The sequence below is a fragment of the Gossypium arboreum genome, chromosome 3 (genome assembly GCF_025698485.1).
Source record: "Gossypium arboreum isolate Shixiya-1 chromosome 3, ASM2569848v2, whole genome shotgun sequence".
Lineage (NCBI taxonomy): Eukaryota > Viridiplantae > Streptophyta > Magnoliopsida > Malvales > Malvaceae > Gossypium > Gossypium arboreum.
The window spans coordinates 6,051,567-6,072,796 of NC_069072.1; the positions used below are offsets into that span (position 1 = coordinate 6,051,567).

At 34.2% G+C, this 21,230-nt stretch overlaps 3 protein-coding genes across 4 annotated transcripts; all 3 read right to left on the reverse strand.

Moving 5' to 3' along the window:
• Positions 1-1,159: 1,159 nt before the first annotated feature.
• On the reverse strand, positions 1,160-13,374 carry LOC108475918 (alanine--tRNA ligase). Its single transcript, XM_053025462.1, has 23 exons — positions 12,957-13,374; positions 12,440-12,678; positions 12,085-12,225; positions 11,526-11,672; positions 11,093-11,245; positions 10,405-10,534; positions 9,565-9,661; positions 7,771-7,891; positions 7,400-7,459; positions 6,898-6,948; positions 6,726-6,821; positions 6,367-6,468; positions 5,499-5,621; positions 4,667-4,810; positions 4,468-4,539; positions 4,296-4,371; positions 3,548-3,702; positions 3,349-3,457; positions 3,079-3,266; positions 2,341-2,430; positions 1,917-2,099; positions 1,640-1,819; positions 1,160-1,511 (listed from the first exon to the last, which is right to left on the reverse strand). Exons 1-23 carry the CDS (start codon positions 13,273-13,275, stop codon positions 1,440-1,442), a joined length of 3,048 nt encoding a protein of 1,015 aa, XP_052881422.1. The 5' UTR covers positions 13,276-13,374; the 3' UTR covers positions 1,160-1,439.
• An 802-nt stretch (positions 13,375-14,176) lies between these two features.
• On the reverse strand, positions 14,177-16,154 carry LOC108475919 (uncharacterized). Its single transcript, XM_017777915.2, has 3 exons — positions 15,176-16,154; positions 14,534-15,067; positions 14,177-14,457 (listed from the first exon to the last, which is right to left on the reverse strand). The coding sequence occupies exons 1-3, from the start codon at positions 15,956-15,958 to the stop codon at positions 14,344-14,346; spliced, it is 1,431 nt and encodes a 476-aa protein (XP_017633404.1). The 5' UTR covers positions 15,959-16,154; the 3' UTR covers positions 14,177-14,343.
• An 829-nt stretch (positions 16,155-16,983) lies between these two features.
• Positions 16,984-20,532, reverse strand: LOC108474738 (uncharacterized). Of its 2 annotated transcripts, XR_001869928.2 has the most exons (4): positions 19,594-20,532; positions 18,225-18,749; positions 17,870-18,082; positions 16,984-17,337 (listed from the first exon to the last, which is right to left on the reverse strand). XR_001869928.2 is itself a non-coding variant. In XM_017776748.2 (3 exons), the coding sequence occupies exons 1-3, from the start codon at positions 20,404-20,406 to the stop codon at positions 17,972-17,974; spliced, it is 1,449 nt and encodes a 482-aa protein (XP_017632237.1). In that variant the 5' UTR covers positions 20,407-20,532; the 3' UTR covers positions 16,984-17,971. The 2 variants fall into 2 exon arrangements, 1 of the variants encoding a protein (XP_017632237.1); XM_017776748.2 differs by having other exon boundaries at positions 16,984-18,082.
• Between the last annotated feature and the right edge of the window lie 698 nt (positions 20,533-21,230).

Below are 21,230 nucleotides of genomic sequence, written 5' to 3' on the forward strand. Positions count from 1 at the left end.
ACTAAAAATTTAAGGGTAAAATGGTACATCCATAAATAACGCTTATATTTTAATCTTTAGCAAACACAAAATAAGAATCACAATTTTCTACAACTAAACACTTTGATATGATACAACTATCATTCACCCATCTTTTTAACACTCTACTATTTTTAGTATATCACTCCTCTTTTACATCCACTATACCCGAGCGAAATATTATTTTTTAATATTTAATTATACATATAAGACACTTGTTAACCTCTTAATATTTTACTATATGTATATAATTTCCCTATGTTAATTTATACTATTATTTTATTATACTATTATTTTATGGGTAAACTACAAAAAAAAGTCACTTTTATTTGTCTCAAGTTATATTTTAGTCATTTATATTTGAAATGTTACGTTTTAGTCATTTATGTTATCGTGTTGCAACATTTTAGTCATTGAGCGTTAATTGTCGTTAACAGTGTAATGGTAAACTGATGTGTCACGTTAGATCATCATTTCAAATGAAAATTTTAGATTAAATTATACAATTAGTCCCTATATTTTTTTTCATTTTGATCTATTTTTTTCTTTTATGTTCTTTGAACTTCTCTTTTTTTTTCTTTTTTTCATTATATTCTCTTTCTCCTCTATTTTCTCCCTTCTCCATTTCTTGTAACATAATTTTTTATGTTTTCTATTTGTTAAAACTAGTCCCTATACTTTTATTTTTGAAACAATTTAAATTGGGAAGATCAATCAAAGAGAAGGAGAAACAAAAGAGAATGGAAAATAAAAGAAAAAAAGAATTAATTTGCTCAAAAATATAGGGATCAATTATATAATTTAACTTAAATTTTATTTGAAATAATAATTTACCATGCCACATGAGTTTACCATTACACCATTAACTGCAATTAACAATTCAATGACTAAAATATTATAATACATTATTATATAAATAACTAAAATGTAACATTTTAAACATAAATAACTAAAATAGATTATCTTATTGTTACTAAATTACGACACATGATATAATACACCTTTAGTTAGAAATGAGAAAATTGATGTAACTAAGATTATTAAAATATTTTGATTATTTCATAAAATTAATTAATTCAATAGAATATATAATTAATTGATTAAAATAATTAAACACGTAAATAATCAAATAAAAACTTAGTTCATTCTTATAATCCATTTTCACTGCTAAATAAAGAAGCGTGGAGATGTTCGAATGGTATCAATAGCATAATTTTTCTTCTATATGCCGAGACATGTTCGTAAGTGAAAAATAAAATAGTATATTACAGTGATAGATTTTGAACACGCTGTGGGTCTATGTGGCAATTGCAGCATTTCCACACAAATTAAATGTTTTCTATTTCACTTTAATGTATCGATGAAATTTAGTAGCATCAATGCTTCTTCCATGTCAGAGACGAAAGTTGCAGAAAATTTTTTCATTTTAACTTCATTGAAGCAAATGAAGTTGCCAAGTCCATGGCCTCCTTAACATGTGAACCATCCGTTCCCTGAAATGGAAAAAGTATATTCCGTAAATTAAAAAAAATGGAGCATGCGAACAAACTCAAATTTATGAGAAAAATGCGACCATTTCTCACAGCAACCAACTTCCGAGCATCGAGTTACTAATACTAACCTGTCCTGTAGCAAGACCGCCCTTGCCTTTGCCACACCTCCCCTTTAGAGGCCCTACGGCATTTGTCAACCACTCTGATACTTCCAATAGCTTGCTCTGTTCAGATTTCTCGGGTACACCAGCATAAACGACAGCCTTGTTTGTGGTTTCGTCAATACTGAAAACCATAACCGGCATACCCTGTTCATTATATGGCAACATTCAGCATAGATGTGTGAAGCAAACTTTGATAAAAGATACTATTAATTGATAAGAAAGGTCAGAATTTGCTTGAAACCTTTTGTTGAATAACTTTTGAAACCGCTTCGCGGAGAGCAGCTGCATCTAAACCAACATCAATACGAGTGACACAGAAAGTCTTTCCCTCTTTGGCAGCAACTTCAGCCAATTCGGTTGCTGTCGCGACAGCTCTCTGCATATTTTGTTCAGCAATCTTCTTTTGTGCTTTTTTCAGTTGATTCTGATAAAACAAATCACAATTTAGAAGGCATTCTAAGACCATATAATTGACCAAAAAAAAAGCTTTACTGTTGTAGCAACTAAACGAGACTATTTTTGGACTATTGTTGCTGAAACTCAGCGTCATGTCCTCATATCCACATCATAATTTAGCATCTAACGGATCTAAAATGCAAATTAGGGAAAATGTCGAATCAAAGGAAATAGGTGATAATTATTAATTAACTGCAAATAGTTGATACCTGAAGTTGTGCAATTTTGGCCCTAATATCAGCTTTCTGGGCAGCAGGAATTGATGCAGAATCCACAGTAGTTTTTAGAGAAGCCACTTTCTGTAAAGATGCAAAATGAAGTTTGAAAAGGCAAAAGAAATTAAAAATTAAAAAAAAAAAGGCGGCTATTCCTTGTACAATGTTTTCGTTTGACATAGATAATGGGCTCTTAAATAGAGTACAATATCACCCTATGTATGATAGGAGAAAAAAAAAAAAGAAACCAAGCATTTTACCCTCTATCATGGTTTAAGTAAAAAACATGAACTTACAAATTGCATATTATGCACACAATACGAGATATATATCCACTAAGCTGTTACATGAACAACCTATTTAGTTTCAGTATGAGATAAGGAGGTTTAATATCTAAAAATACCCATGATCCAACCATGACAAACTAAAGGCACATTTCTATGGTCTTTTTACCGGTTCAGAAGGAAGCAAGAGCACTGAGAGAACAGTATTATAACAAAATTTGGAAACTAAATATCTAAGAAACATGGCAAGTCCTAAAACAAGCTGATGAAAATGGCATAAACTGAACTGGAAACGCAGCATTTAAGATATATGAAACAAAAACCATTGGAGTACCTTCAAGCAGAACAATCAGAGTTAAATAGCAACTTAAAACAAAAATGGTGAAAGGAATTGATAAGAAAAACTTTCAAGAATTGATGTCTTATAGAGCAAGTCAGATAAACACACCTTTTCCAGCAAGCTTACTTCCATATTGGATGCATCATCTACTTCCTTCAAAAGCAGGCCACCCAATTCCATTGCCTTCAAAGCACTCTCAGTGGTGACAGCAGTTATCCTTCGAACTCCTTTAGCAATTCCCTCCTCAGATAAAAGAGCAAATGCCTTTGCTTCCCGTGTATTTGTTATGTGTGTACCTACAAAAATCCTCAGAAGTCAGCTTCAACACAAAATTCATAGCAAGGCTTCTAGTGAACTCATTTAAATAAAGACATTAACCTCCACATAATTCAGATGAAATTGATGACCATTCTTTGTTTTCTGGATCAGCAAGAAGGTCCTCCACTTTTTTACCAACTGCCACTACTCTAACTGGATCAGGATAAACCTGCATTGGAAATATAACACAAACATAACTTCTCAAGGAATGAGCAAAGCCAAATTAGAAAACCATAAGAACAAAAATGCTTAAGCTTACTTCTCCAAAGACAGCTCGCAAACCGTTGATATGCTTGGCTTCAGCAAGCGTTACCTCCTTTGAATATACATCTAACTCAGATTTTATTTGCTCATTCACAATAGCTTCAATTTTTCTCAAATGATCAGCATTGATGGCTCCGTCTCTGTTTGGATCTGATAATATTGGATCATATTTTAGTGTACTGTTATAAAGCATACCACAAACTAAATCGCATAACAATTGGGATGCTATTGGATAAATTGAAAAAATTCAACAAAAGAATTACTGTTCAACTTTTAGTTCAGAAAATTCAAGGTACAGTATCTGTGATATAAAAATTCGTTGGTATGGTACTGAAAATTAAATGCCGAGTATATTGCTTATTTGAATCTTTTGTAATAGTTTAGAAAAATTGAACTCCAAAATAAAAATGAAGTACTGATATAGAAATTGGTTGGTATGGTACTGAAAAATTATGTGATTTTACAAGTATTTTGCATTGGTAAAATTTAAAAAGGAAATATTTGAGACAAATGTAATTACAAAATATATCTTTCCTTAAATTGATTTTAACTTGAAAATTCTTGAAAAGGAAAATATGTGAGACAAATGCAACTAAAAAAACTTATTTTTCCTTAAATTGATTTTTAACTTGAAAATTCTTAATTAAGTGGTTTTTAGAAATGATAGAATCATTGCAGATTTTATTTTTCAATGGTTTAAAAATTTGCAACAGTTTACCAAACACAACCTGTATTGAACTTACCATGGGAAAAATCAAATCTCAATTTTTCAGGAAGAACAATGGACCCCTTCTGGTCAACATGATTACCAAGCACTTCCTACATTAAAATCATACGAATGTGAATCATGGAAAACTACTAAGAAATACAAGAACAAAAACTACTAAAGAATCAAGAATTAAGTTTGAATTGTACCCTAAGAGCGAAGTTCAACATATGCGTGCAAGTATGGTTAGGAGCAATCAACGTCCGCCTATCATAGTCAACCTGTAGTAGTTTAAAGTTTATGGATTTAAAGTTTATGGATAATGAAAAAGTTGCCAGTAAAAAAAAAAAAACAAATCATTTTACAGATAAGAAGAAATAAGAGGTAATTTGAAGTTTATGTTTTTACCTTACAAGTTACTTTATCACCAACAGAGAATTTGCCAGAAGCTCCAGAAAGAGAACCAATATGAAGTACAAAACCTCCAAAAATTTGAACATTACATACTTGGAAGGAGCCAAAGGAACCATCAAGATATCCAGTATCAAAAATCTATGTCCACAAGCAAATATGTCAGATAAATAAATAAATCACAACAAAGGAAAGCAATCACTTGACTAGCATCCCATTCCTTCTGGCATTACTTCCTTAGATATAGATGTTAATGTACTTCAGTATCAATGAATATATGCACATTTCTAAGCATAGAATCATATAAAAAAGATATACATGCATATTACATATATATTACCTAAGGAAATAAATACAATATACGTATATATTACCAAAGGAAATCTAGAAGAGATGCCCAAATAATAATTGCCTTTCTTCTTTTTCTATTTTAAGAAACTTCTCAAACTTATAAAGTTATAACCAGCATGAAGTTAATTCCCTGTAAAACCCACTATAGCCATCTACAAAACCTTGACTCCCAGATCAAAGCATGTAAGCAACCACCAAACTTCAATCCTAAGCCTAATTTACTTGCCCATAACCCTAGGCTAGCAGGCTGGTTTTTTATTTATCTTTTGCCTTTAATCTACAACATTCAACATTTTCCTTCTTGAATCAATCACAAAACATTTCCGAACCAATACAGGCCCAAAATCATAAAACTTATCTTTTACATTGTAACCAATATATTTCAAACCCACAGCAACCTACACACCGGTTCATACAGACCCAAAAAGGTAAATTGATATCATCACTAGGATAAAAAGCCTTCACATAAGTTAAATACCTGACCACCTTGCTCAGCATAGAAACTCGTAGATTCCAAAATTATGCCAACATCATTGCCAGCAGTTGCATTTTCCATAAACTCAGAGCCATTGTATATGGCCTTTATTACACTTTCATGGGGCTGGAAAAAAAACATGGGAAACATCAAGTCATGGATGGAATACTCCATCATCAAAAGGATGCAGCCAAGAAACCAAACAGTAAAAAGCTAGAATAGAAAAGTCTTCAAGCCTCAAAGGCTCATAGCCCACTAAATAGCAACACCTCCGGCAGAGAACTTCCAAATTCAGGTTATGCAGGCAAAAGGTACATGACTCCTCCTTAACATTAAGAAGATGGTAATCTAATTACTTAAAAAGAGATACATTACTACATATCAACAGAAAGAAAGAACTTTTACAACAAAGAAAACTCCTAAGCATTCCAATAATGCCGTCAAATAAGATGAAAAAGAGATAATCTTACAGACTAAACTTTTTATTTTTCAATTCTAGATTCTAGAGAAAAAGAGTAACTTAAGGAACATAGCCTTTCTGACACCATAAGCAATAGATGATTATTTCACTCTAATATTGTAATTGTTTCAAGGCTGAAATGAAAGTTAAAAAAACCAATAAACAAAGTTTCTTTTTTTAAATAACAAATATAAAATTGTCAACATCCTTCCAACACTTCACTAGAATTTTCACTATTATCTAATAGATCTTATCAGATGGAGACAAATCTTTTCCCAACATGATGTAGCTGAAATACAATTTCTCTCAACAGCCAACAACTAATTAAACTTTCAATACTTTCACTAGCCAAAATCGTATACCAGATTAAATGACATCTAACTTAAGTGCCATCTAAAGATGTATGCAGACCTGGAACCATATGAATTTGAAGGAATCATCTGTCGTAGACACTCCCTTCTTGTGCAGTGCAGAGGTAGCATCAGCATCCATGACGATAGCACCACCAGCTTGCTGGAAAGAAAGCTCTTATTAGCATAAAATATGGAGAAAAAACTCAATTATGTGAGCACTCCTTTCTAAGATGCATTCCCTTTTGACTGTTTTCAGCTTTTTGACGCATCAAATTTTCTTTTAGGTTACAATACAGCGTCAGCTGTCTAATAATGCCTAGCATCTTTTACTTAATCACTAAAAAGAGCAAAGAGAAAACAACCTAGCTGTTTATAGACAAAAATGTCCGTGGAATACACAAATCAAATTCCTATTACCTTATTTCTGGCACTCCTTGACTTTTCTCTAGCCTCATCCATAGCATTATTGAAACAATCAACATCTACTATCAAACCTCTTTCCTCTGCCATCAACTGCAGCAAAAGAAAATCAGAATGGAGAGGCAAATAGATTTATATATAGAAAAGAGAACCAAGTTCACCTGTCTACCTGAGTTAAATCTAATGGAAACCCATATGTGTCCCACAAGATAAAAGCATCCTGGAAAGAGAAAAGAAAAAAGACCCAACATATTGTAAGACAGCCACTGGTCCATGTAAAGGAAGTGAAGACTTACCAAATCCATTCCTTTCAGGTTTCACTAGACTAGAATAAAAAATAAATTAAAAAAGTTCAAAATTCAGATGGATTATACACATATCCAAATGCATATATCATCTGCTTCTGCAAGCAAGTTGATAAAATTTCTTAAACACTATTCCTCAGAGCAATCAGTATCATTGAAAATCAACAGAAATCTTCTGAGAGATTGTAGAAGTAAAAATAGCTCAACAACTAGCTTGGAAGGGTAGATTAAAGCTTCTCTTATAGATCACTTTAAGTGAAAAATATAAGACAAAATTGCATAATTTAGAAAATTATAGACTGCATAATGCATTGATAGTGCATGTTGCCCTCAATGATAGAAAAAGACAAACTGAAATACACTTACCTTCCCACTTAATATCCTCCCTTGAACATCCTGGGCTGCCTTCTTAAATTTCTCGATTCCCTGAACATAGGTAAATAATTATTCATGATTATCATTGAACATGCTGGCAATACATCAATCATTACAGGAAGATCATATCTAAAAACAATCAAACAACATGGCTAGATAGAAGGAATCAAGAAAAGCACTTGATTGATACCAAGATTTTGAAAATCAAAATTATAACTTATTATCAAAAGCAACCTATCCCAAACCATGTTTTTCATAGTTGGAAGGGCATTTGACATTGTAGAAATATGTAAAAAATGGAAAACAAAAAGATATATTGGGATGAATGAAATTCATGATACGCCCTGAGCTCACACACTCACCTTCACCAAAGTCTTGCCAAAGCTCGCTTCTTCCGCAGCAATTATGTCCCCAATGCGTGCCTCATGCTGCTTTAACTCTGGGAAAACATCACCCATGACTTCCACCACAATCCTTACAAGCCTGGATTCAAACAAAAATCACTAATAACTAATAAAGATCAATTATAGGTTAATGACAAGAGTGTTAAGCTAATGCTACAAAACCTTGACAAATGAATGTTTGATAAAGTTAATAATCTTAATTAATTACTTGAATCTCATTGTCCAGACTTGAGCCAGTTTATTAAGATAATAACCTCACTAAATACAAAAATATTTTTTTTATAATTCTCTAGGGCCTAACAAATATATAAATTATAGTTCCTAAAAAGAGAAAAAAAAAAAGTTCATATGATACTATAAGAAAATTTTCACCTAACTTGTACCTTCTCATTTAAGCTCTTTCTCAAAATATGCATCTAGAATTAGTTTTTCTCTATGTACCTAAACCAAACTGCACCTACTCCTTAATCTTTAAAATGCACATACCACATTACTTGAAATGCCTCGTTTGGAGTGTGTCTTAGTTAAGCTCGATTGTCATCTGGATCTTGATAATCATTAGTAGGAATATTCATGACCCTTTGAATACTTTTTTTTCATCTACAGGTGATCCCATTACTATAATCTATAGCCGGTGTTTTTCATTTATATGTCATTTAAGCTCACTAAATACAAAAATATTTTTTTTATAATTCTCTAGGGCCTAACAAATATATAAATTATAGTTCCTAAAAAGAGAAAAAAAAAAAGTTCATATGATACTATAAGAAAATTTTCACCTAACTTGTACCTTCTCATTTAAGCTCTTTCTCAAAATATGCATCTAGAATTAGTTTTTTCTCTATGTACCTAAACCAAACTGCACCTACTCCTTAATCTTTAAAATGCACATACCACATTACTTGAAATGCCTCGTTTGGAGTGTGTCTTAGTTAAGCTCGATTGTCATCTGGATCTTGATAATCATTAGTAGGAATATTCATGACCCTTTGAATACTTTTTTTTCATCTACAGGTGATCCCATTACTATAATCTATAGCCGGTGTTTTTCATTTATATGTCATTTAAGCTCACTAAATACAAAAATATTTTTTTTATAATTCTCTAGGGCCTAACAAATATATAAATTATAGTTCCTAAAAAGAGAAAAAAAAAAAGTTCATATGATACTATAAGAAAATTTTCACCTAACTTGTACCTTCTCATTTAAGCTCTTTCTCAAAATATGCATCTAGAATTAGTTTTTCTCTATGTACCTAAACCAAACTGCACCTACTCCTTAATCTTTAAAATGCACATACCACATTACTTGAAATGCCTCGTTTGGAGTGTGTCTTAGTTAAGCTCGATTGTCATCTGGATCTTGATAATCATTAGTAGGAATATTCATGACCCTTTGAATACTTTTTTTTCATCTACAGGTGATCCCATTACTATAATCTATAGCGGTGTTTTTCATTTATATGTCATTCATTTATCTTAGTAAGAAAATAATAATATACATGTACAAGGGCAGAAAACATAAATTTATTTATAAGTTAATAAATATTAACTTATCAATAAATGAATAATTCATTCAATTATAAAAATTAAATAACCTCTTTAAAATAATATTTGTGCCTAGTCCCCATAGTATTTTTTTCATAGGGTTTTACTCTGAAAAACTGCTTTAATAGCTCAAGGAGATATAAAGTGCATTATACATTTCAATTATTAACAAAAGAAAAACAGAAAAATATCAGTTGTTCCTACCTGCTGAAAAAACCCTCAGGAGCTTTCAAGACCTCACTGCCATAGCGAACAGCACGGCGAAGAATACGTCTTAAGACATATTCACGTCCCTCATTGCCTATCCATCAAACACAAACATCATGAATCAGCTTTAGAATACTATACATAGTCTCTACACAGAGAAATATCAGGTGGCTAATACATGAAACAATTACAAACCATTCCTATGTAAACAAACCTACACTTCACATCCCTAGTTACATTAAAATACATGGACTAGATGTAAATGATAAGGTTTTCAGAATACGGTGCTCAGCATTTAAATAGACTTCTAAAGTAAAACAACTATCAAGCGCTGAAATTCAACAAATTCTGGAGGGAAAATGAACATCATCAAAAGGAAGAAAGAAAAATACGCTATCATACGGTACAAACTTGGAGAGAGAATTTATCATTGTCAGTCGACCCTAAAAATTAATATGTTTAATTATTACAAACACCATAGCCCAACAGCCACGCCCAGAGCTGCTCTTAACAAGATAAGATAACACAATCTGACAGCGCCTAAAACTGAAAGCAAAAAGGAGCCCACAATCTCCTCCACACTGTAATATACTGTAATAGCAGATGCGAATGGAAATTAAAAAAAAAAAAGTCAATTACGGGTCAAACTTAATTACGGTATAAACACATACATTCACAAACATGCAATCAAAGACAGTCATCCAAAAAGCCTACCCAACAAACATGAGGACAAAAATTTATTTCTAAAATGGACGATCAACATACAAAAGAATACCATTGAAACTAACCAAAAAATTTAAACAAACATTCAACAAGAAACCTCAAGTCAGTATCTACCTGGAGAAGCACCATCAGCAATGGCAAAAGACAAAGTTCTAATATGATCAGCAACAACCCTATATGCCATGTCAACTTTGTCAATATCATCAGGCCCAACTTTTCCAGAATATGAGCGTGCCCCTGTGACCTGTTGGAAAAATCAACAATTATGCATTCAATTCTCCTCATTCTAGCATCAGTTACAAAACCTTTAAACAAACAAGCCAATTTGAAACAAGCCAATTTGAGCCAAATCAGATAAACTGGATAAAAATAATTCTCAATAGCTTCAGAGTTTGCAAATTCTGTTTTTAACATAATAACTTGATAAAAAGTTAAGAAATCATCAAGTGTTAAAATATTTTATCAGACTGGTAACTAAGAAATATATTCTCTAGCATAGATGGAAAACAGAGGTATATAAGCCATTAAAGTGCTGGTGAAGATAAAGAAAAGAATCATTACTTTTCCTTTGTATGGAACATTTACAAGAATTACAGTTTCAAGAAAAATATAAAACTTAGGGAAAGAAAAGAATTGTATCAAGGTCAGACCATCTCTAACACACGGCACATGAACTAGCGACAACTGGCACATTTGTATATACACATTCAGAAACTTAAACATATGATTAATCATGATATCAATTAAAAAAGAAACATGTATAAAATATAAACTAAAAAATACATCAGCGTCATCATCTAACCTGTTGGATAACATCAAAAATTGGCAAGAACACATCAGTATCATAATTGCTCATTTTGTTCTGAAGTACTGAAGTCAATCTCTCAAAACCCAACCCAGTGTCAACATGCTTTGCTGGAAGAGGTTTTAGAGAGCCATCGCTTTCCCTATTAAACTGTATAAGAGTAATGCAAAAATCAGCAGAAAACCTTCTAGAGACTACCATGTTGGTAATAAAGGCTGGCATGACATGCTAGCATAAAAGTTACTGCAGTTCAAGAACTCTCCGTATTGCCCCAAACAAGCACCATACTAACCGCAGAAGTATCCACATATGAAAGCAGGCTAAATTCTTGGATAACTATGAAAATTTAATAGCAATTGACTGGATGCTTATGAGATAGGTTAATTAACAAAAATGGTGAAAGCATAACCATTAATACAAAAAAGTGTACCTGAATAAAAACAAGGTTCCATATCTCAATACATGTTGGATCATCATTATTCACCAATGAAGCAGCATCGCGGTTGCCTACTCGATCATAGTGAATTTCAGTGCAAGGCCCACAAGGACCTGTATCACCCATCTCCCAGAAATTGTCCTACAGAAAAAGGTAAAACCAATTAGATAGACCATAGTACCTATTATTCACATGTTATCCCCAAACTAAGATAAGTTATTTGCTTTCTTCAACTAAGCCATAAACAGATTAAAATCTCAATCATACGATTCAACACAACAAAATGCAAATGCTCGCATGAACACATATAAGGGTATATGAAATCCGAATTAAAATTCAGGATAGGTCTTAAAATATACAAGTAGCACCATGAAAAACTTGGTTTATCAGCAAAGAAGAGTAAAAAGTAATCATGTAAAGGAAGATTTCCTATATACCCTCAAGATAGCAGAAAATTTTATACTTCTCACGCCCAATATGTAGAAAGAAGAGAAATACATCATGTTACATGTACACAAACACAAGGTTAAAAAAGAACCAAGGAGAAACGTACTTTGCAACCAAATGGCAGTACACGTCCAGGGGGTAGAAACTTCAGCCATATATCTCTAGCTTCATTATCAGGTGGAAGACCAGAGCTTGCATCACCACCAAAGTAAGTGGCATAAATCCGATCTGTAGACAGGCCATAAACCTGCAGTTCAATAAACAAGTTGGAAATTTGTGAAAAGATATTAAAAAGCAGCTCATCATATCAACCATACAAACACTCAGCATCCCAAACCCAAACTGATCAAATCCCTAGCAAATTAGCTACATAAACAGAATATCATCAAGATATGATACACACATATAGAAACTACTTACATTTTGCAATATCGATAACAAAAAACGCATAAAATATATACCTTAGTGAGGAGTTCCCAAGCCCAATCAATTGCTTCCTTCTTGAAATAATCCCCAAAAGACCAATTTCCTAACATCTCAAAGAAGGTATGGTGATAAGTGTCTTTTCCTACATCATCGAGATCGTTATGCTTCCCGCCAGCTCGAATGCATTTTTGAGTGTTGCACGCCCTGGTGAGCTTGCTCATAGCAGTGTTCGGATCCACAGTCCCCAAAAAGATCGGTTTGTACTGGTTCATACCTGTCCAGTCACAACAAAATACATATATAGTCAAATCAAAATATTTTAAACATAAATTTAGTGGACTTCTATAGTATTATAAAAAATAAAGTAAATTATGAACAAGAAGCTCAGTATCACGGAGTTGGGAATTGGGAAATGATACTTCTTTGCACGCAAATCAACAAAACAAATTTAACAAAAAAAATTTTAAAAAAATTTAACCAGCGGTCGATTCGTCTGTTTAAAGTCGTAACTACAACTAAATTGAAAATAGAAAAAAAAAAAAAAAAGCGTACCGGCATTAGCGAACAAGAGACTGGGATCATTGTGAGGAACAACGGGACTAGACTTCCAATAAACGTGATTTTTGCCTTCGAAGAACTTGATGAAGGTGTCTCGCACCTTCTTCGCAGGCCACTCTACCGCCGGCGGGTCAACACCCGGCATCGTCGCGGATTTTGGGAGTGACGAAAATGAACGAGGTGGCGAAGGATTGCCGGTGAAGGCAGATAGATAGCTGAATAGCCTGGATACCCTAAGTCTTGGCGCCGCCACTAGACAAGGATAAGCAAGACCTAGAATATTGTCACAGAGGAGACTGGCCTTGCCCTTCATTCATATTCTAAAGCTAACTAATATTTTATCCACACGCCCTAGCTTCTGCGAATATGGATATGGATATGGATTTTTTTAATTGGATATTGGATTAAATTGTTTTTAATAGTAAAAGGAAAATAAATCTTTTTACTCGAGTGAATATTGTTTTTAATTGGATATTGGATTACATTTTACTTTTTAGTTTTGTGAATTTATGGTATAATTAAATTTAACACTAGGAAAGATTATAAATTTATATAAAATATTAAATTTAAACTTATGTCCTTATACGATATTAATAAAAAATTTGAATACCACAAGATCTAAGCACCGTTATTTTGTGAATTCATTATCTCTTTGAATAGTAAAGTCTCTATATGAATTTGTTCGGGCTCTCAATAGAGTTAATTGACCATCACCGCCTCGAACTCTCCACAAAATTAATTTATAAACTTGCTTGAGGTCTTAATAATAGGAATATAAAACTCAAAGATAAAACTGCATATAGACAATTCATATACAATATTAAACTTGTTCAAGGATCAACGATTTCAAAGGTCAAAATTCCTACAACAAAATTTATATTTATTAAATGTTACCTTTTAAAATAATTGTATTAACGAACTAAATTAAATCCAGAATTTTTAATCCTTGGAGGAACTTGTAGCTGTTGTTTTTTACCAGGTTTCACAAACCATGTATGCCAACAGAAAGGGTCGACGCTGACGAAACTCGTGGCCTGGACCTAATGTTTTGCATGAGCTTCACTACATTACACATTCACGTTTTACGCCAATAATCCCAGTTACCTCGAACAAGATATTACATCATTTACATGTTGATGGTCATGAGGTTTGGCCCCATCTCAACTATGAACTATCTACTAAAATTCTTTTTGTACAAATAATAATTGCAACAATTTCTGCTTTTTAACTGAAAAACGAAACGAAATATTCGTACTCTGCTCGAATTCAATGTTGAATCAAGGCCAAGTTCAAAAATACTACAATATTTGAACTTACACCGCATGCCAGCAACATATGACATTTAAGAATCTACCCATTAACACAGTCTGAAATTAAACATCTATGCATGCATGTAAATCAGTTCATCTTCACCGCATTCCCGAATCGCAACATCCAAAACTTTGCCGGATTTAGACGGTAACACGTCACAACAATGCCTTCTCGGTGCCTGCATCTAAGTACCAAGAAAACATGACATAAGCCTCACTTGCAATTATAAACAGCATTCAAAAGAGATATTAGCATGGTACCTGCTTGTGGTTAAGGTCTAGTTTCTTAGTGAAAACTCGGATTTCTTCGAGTTTCCGCGTCGGATCCATGAAAAGCGTGCAATCTTCGTGAGATTTATTGTAAACAGTCTCGATTATTCCGTGCTTGGTAGAAGATACACTGTTTAAATAGAAGATTGTGGGTCTCTGGCAAGGGTGTGGGTGGAATTTTTTCGTGTTAAATGTGTACACTCCTGCCAATACATTTCCCCGTTTCCATTGCCTGAATGTTTCTGGCACAGGGAGAACATCTGGTAAAGATACAGGTTTGCTGTATGCTTGAATGGCATAGCCCCATGAAACCGAAAAAGTCCATGAAGACCAACGATCGTAGCAGACCGTTTGTTGCAAAATCCGCTGAGGATCAACGTTTGCTGCATGGAATAAATGTTGCATTGCCTTGGATGTTGTCATACTAGGGAATATTGGGTCTATGTTATCTATGTGATGGAGTGATACCAATGGTGTCAATGGATGAGCAGCCAATAGACCGAATGCATTACCCCGAACATCAAACTGGTTGGAATTCAAACATAAATATAATGATTTAAACAAAGTTTGAACCGAATTCTTACAGCTAATAAGATGAATGTAATACTGCAGGTATCAGAACTTGATTGGTACCTGATGAAAGCCGGGTTCACGTGTCAAGCCTACACCGAGCTCCGTCAAGCAAGAGTAGACCCTGGAATCACTTCCGTAGAGATGAGGATAGCGTTCTATACATGAATCGAAAACTTTAGCCAAAACTTTAGCCAATGGGTAACTTATAGCAAAGCCTGCTCCCCCGAACGCCATTCCGAACCCGAAAATCCTGTTCTGTTCATAAATCTCCGAGTCAGCCCCGATGTAGTACCAAAGCTGATGATCGTATTTAGAAAGTGTCTTTGCCAAGTTCTCCGGAAAGAAAACTGTGTCATCATCCCCAAAAACATACCACCTTACATTAGGATGGTTAAGAGCAACTGTCTCCGAAACCACACGTGCTACACGGATCGCCGATCGAAGACCACCCCTGTAAGTGTAACGAAACCTCGAAGTATCCTCCGAAATGCATATAGGAGGCAAAGTAACATCATCAACATCCATTAAAGTTGCATTAGAAGGCATGCTTTCAAGGAACAAACATCCACGCATTCGACGAGGCTTCCACCATAACTTAACATACTCCTTCCGTTTCGTCCATGATTTCTGATTAGAAGCTATCCCGAAAACAATATGCTCCACTGTCGTCGGTGTATTAACATCTTGGTAAGAAGAATACGCACGCAGAGACGGCGGCTTCGAGCCGTTGAGTAACAAAACCGATACAACAAGATAGGTGACACAAACAGAAGATGAGATCAAAATGAAGTTCATGAGATGAGAAGAAGATTGGGTTTTGGAGATGAACACAAAAAGCTGCATTTTCGCACTAATGATGATGAATGTTGTGTTTAAAGCACAAAGATTTTATTTTATAAAGCTGGTTTTGTAACTTAATCAATGGGGTACAGTTAAAGTTACATGGTGATATGTGGAGGAAGAAGCAAAAAAAGCATGGGGGGTAGGCCGCCAAAGACAAAAAAGTTCAATCCAACCCGAATAGAAGGCCTGGCTTCTTTTGTTTGTTTAACGTTAGTCTTTGTTTGATAATTAGTAGTTCAAGTGTTAGTTGAAATTAGCCACCAAATTTTATTAACCAATGTGAAACCACAAATAATTTTATAGTTATTTGAATATATTACTTATGATTGTATTTATAATTTTTAAAAATATTTGTAAATGAAATTCACGCTTCTCGTTTATAAATTTTATTAAAATTAAAAAGTCATTATAATTTTAAACGTTTTACGATCCATTCGTTTCCCTTGAAAATGCAAACACCCGTTGATTTATATATATTTATATTAACAAATAAATAATCTATTTACAATTTAAAAATCAATAATGAAAAAAAAGATCATTAGCTCATTTCACGTACCACAGTTTTCCTTTTTTTCGATACACTTAATCGAGTATATGTTACTTTGCCAACTCTAACAATTAACATATATTTAAATTTAAAAGGCTGAATATTTCAGCATTTAAATTCAAATTTTTGTTTAAAAAAAGGGCTCAGAAAACAAAACAGAGTACCAATATTAGCTTAAAAGTAGTGAAAACTGATGGTAATCTTTGTTTTTTGCATCTTATCAGCACAAATCTAGGCATTCCAAAAGCATAAAACAAGAGTGCCATGCGAGAAAATAAAAACTATTATCAAAACAAAAAATTTGGTGCAAAAGCCAATTGCAAATATACCAGTCGATTTACAAAAAGGCAATTGGAAATTTTAATGAAAGAATATAGAACGTGAAGGATATGGTTGAACTAAAAATCCTGAAAGAGACTTTAAACAATATGGAATTCTCTCCACAGAAGATAAAAAAAAAAAAAATGGTCATTAAGCATATAATCAAAATTGTTCACATTTCATGAAAGCTTCATTTGTTTCACGAGCTGATAACATACAGGGATAGTAATCAGTATGGAATTTTTCCATGATGTGTAAAAAAAATCATTGGTTTTTTCATCTTTGTTTACATACCTGATAGCCCCTTTGATCAATTCTGAAGGTATCAATTTAACAAGTAGTAGTCACATTGTTAGTCACTGTTTTACTAAACTCTTCGATGGTAAGATGGTAGCTGTTTCCGTTTCATCAAAGGGACATTCCGCTACTCAATATTTGAGGTAGTGGTCACTCAATGCTAAAACAAAATGTCAAAGGTCAGCTTTTAGTCATGAATTTCCATTTTCCTCTCCTGAGATAATGAATGGAAACCATTAGAAAATGCAACTGTGTTATTCATAAAATACATTTTCTCACAAGGCTTAGACATGTCAATCATTCAGAAACTTTATTTTTGAGGGAGTTCACAAATACAAATCACAAATAATACATGTTCAATCGACTAGAACCAGAATCAACTCACTACAAAGCATAACGGGCTAAAAACTGGAATGTATCCAGACCTAGGCCAGAATAAATCCGGACAGTGCCCACATATGGTGGGACTTAAACCTAGAATAATCTAGGAGAGAAGCCACATATCATTTATGCATGGTGAAACTAGAACCCAGGCCTCAACCTTCCCAACAAGCCATCATTCAGAAAACTTGCATGTGATGATTACACTTAAAATGGAAATGGGCAGTTTTCACATCCACTAACAACAACTACACCTTTAGCAACTATATGGGAAACATCGCAAAAAAATTTGAATTTTCAGAGCAAAGAGGTTAGATTAAAGCCATTCATTTCAACAAACGTACATCTAAAACAACAAAAACTACCTCATAGTTAACAGCATGAATTGAGAAAAAGCTCACTAAAGTTCCGCATGCTTTTTCTTGTGCTTCAGTTTTTCCACGACAGCAGTTATCCTGACAGATGGGCTAGACATCCATGGAAATCAATTCATCAACTCCACAATTTTTTATGTTGATAATCATTGATTCGTTATATGAAGACGAAATCTCACAACACTGCCGACGAGGAGCCATCATCTGGAATAGAGAGGTAAATTTGCAGCGACAATAATTTCAGTGACAAGAACATAAAAAACATGAAAGGAACAAGAATGTTGACAATATAATAACATAGCTTAAAGTTAAAAATTTCAAAGGTCAAACATCAGTTCATTCGTACCTGCTCAATATCAAGCTCTGGCGAGACCACTTTGACTTCTTTGAGGTTCTTTATAGCATCTGGTCTTAAGCACTTCCCATCAGAATGCCTGGTATAATTGCTCCAGACAACATTTTTGTTCGATGCAACACTTTTTAGGAAAAATACTAGTGGTCTTTGACATGAATTTCTAGGATATTCTCTTGTATTGAACATAAAGTGATCCTCAACTCTTGCACCTCTCTTCCACGGAGAAAAAGTTTTCTGCACAGAAAGGAGATCAGGGAGGAGTTGGTTGCCCTCATAAATCTGAACTGCATAACCCCATGCAACGGAAACGGTCAAAGAGTTAAAATGATCATAGCAGACAGTTTGCTGCAAAATCCTGGAAGAATCAAGCTTCACAGCTTTAAACAAGTGTTCCAGAGCTCGAGTCCTGTCCATATTTGGGAAGATTGGATCCATAGCATCCAAGTGATGAAGAGACACAAGAGGTGATAATGGGTGTGCTGTAAGCATCCCAAAAATACTACCCCGCACATCAACCTGGAGAAAATAATTCAACAAATAAGCTGATAGTTTCATTTCAACCAAACTAAATCTATAATTGTCACAGCATCTAAGCTGAAATCAATCAAGCAGCGGCCTCTAGTTAAATCCGCATACAGGACCCAAACAGCATAATATCAGTGAAAACTCAAAATCAATATACCATGCAGCTTTAAGCCTCTTTCGAAATTTCCAAATCATATTTTCTTATACGATCTCTTATATGGGGCCAAGTATGTATCCTGTTAGAATTGAAGGGGAATCCAATAGCAGCTCAAGCAATAAAAATGCCTCGGAATAGAACTCGAATCTATAAGGCTAGTGGGGAATTTAGGAACTAAAATCAAAAGAGATCAGGTCGTGGCTTTAAGCCATGGTTCAATCACTATCCGGCACTTGCATTCTGTCTTTAAAAGAATTGGTCTGAAATTCAGTGAAAGCTCATCTATACTATATAGAAAAACCATTAAAACCCCACCATAAATACTGGCTATTTTCTCGGAGAAATTCAGATAGCAATTTTGAAATGAACAACAGAGTTTATCCTGTCGTAATTGCAAAAGAAAATTTTATAACTTCTAAAAAAAAGGTAAGAAAACACACCCTTTTTCAAGCAAACAAAACTCTTCTATAATACCCTCAAAAAAAAAAAAAAACTCTTCTATCTATCCAACAGTCACTCTCTTTGATCACATACACTAAAACTTTCAATTAATACACCAACTAATGTTACAATCCAATCATAAAACTGCAAATACTAAGCCCTAAATCTAAAGATCAAATACTAAGCCCTAAATCCTAAGAGCAGTATCTTTAAAACCTTTCAAACGTTTAAATTTACCTGATGGAAGCCAGGTTCATGAGTCAAACCTACGCCAAGCTCAACCAAACAAGACCAAATCCTAGAATCGCTTCCGTACAAGTGAGCGTACCTCATCAAGCAAGAGTCCAAGACCCTAGCTAAAACCTTCCCCAGTGAGTAACTGATAGCGAACCCTCCCCCACCAAACGCCATGTCGAAAGAGTACTTCAAATTTTGCTCATAACTCTCCGAATTGCTCCCGACGTAGTACCACTTGTCGTGATCGTACTTCGACAGCACTTTGACCAAATTGTCGACCACGAAAACGGTGTCATCGTCCCCGAACACGAACCACCTGATCCCCTTTTCGTTAAGGTCAACCGCTTCTTTGACCACACGTGCCACGCGTATGGCTGAACGGAGACCGCTCTTGAAGGTGTAAGGAAACGACCTAGTATCGCCAGACACGACAATAGGAGGGAGATTAGGGCCGACTGAAGAAGATAAACGTTGATCGAGGAAAGCAATGGCGCGGGTGTCGCGTGGAGTGTACCAAAGGCGAATGTAAGAGCTCCGGCGGGGGAAAGAGCCGGCTGAGGAAGCAATGGAGAACAGGAGGTGGTGGCGGCGCGTGGGGGAACGGGATGGGGCTGTTACGGCGAGTGGGAGAGGGATTTGGGGGTGGAGGAATACGAGGAAAAGGGAAATGGAAAGGGAAACTATCAAAAGAAGATCTTTGATCCGAGAGGGACTTAACTTGATAAATTTAAGCATTTTGTTCAAGTAAAAAAGCAAAGGATTGGAAGTGGAAGAACGGTTGATTAAGGGTTTCTTACTACGCTTGAAGAACATTTAAAGGATTGTAAGATTAGTAGAAATGGGATGAACTCGGCGATCTGATTTCAGCAGAGTACCAGTATATGGATCGTGAGTTTTCCTTCAAATGCTTTCTTTTTCCTAGAATAACCGATTTTTTGAAGGAGAGAAAAAGGTTAAATTTTGTTATTAATCAATGTCCTTTATGAAAGTTGTGATTTAGTCCATGTACCTCAATTTGATCAATTCAATCCCTATACATTTCAAATTGGTTAATCTTAATCCCTTCACTCTTCGAATTTTGAAAAAAAAATTTGATAAAGTAAACAAAGAAATTTACATAAAGTCGATCATAGACAATTTATCAAAGGAATTATCATCCTTCAAGACCACTTTAATCTCCGAAGGGGGACTCTCAAATATGTTGAAGGATTCATTACTTGACAGAGCCATTTTTGCCAAAGCATCAGCTACTCAATTAGTCTCTCTAGAAACATAAATCCAGGACCAATTCTCTTTAAAGGCTAGAATTTATTAAATCCTTATTATCAAAGAATTTTTTGGACCAGTAGACTTACTATCACTAATAGAAATCACATTTTCAATATTGTCTGATTGAATAATGACCTCATCATAATATTGTTTCTGAAGTATAATTAATCCATCCAATTTAGCATTTGCCACCAAGCATTTCCCCAAAAAGCGATTATAGCATAGGATCCACTCTTATTTGCTGTTACGTATCACACCACTTGCAGTAGAGAAACCAGACGCAGAGTTAACAACACCATCAGTATTAATAAATACGCACGTATTTGAGTTTTGGCTAACTGAGAACTGCTTCGGCTGAGAAGTCAATG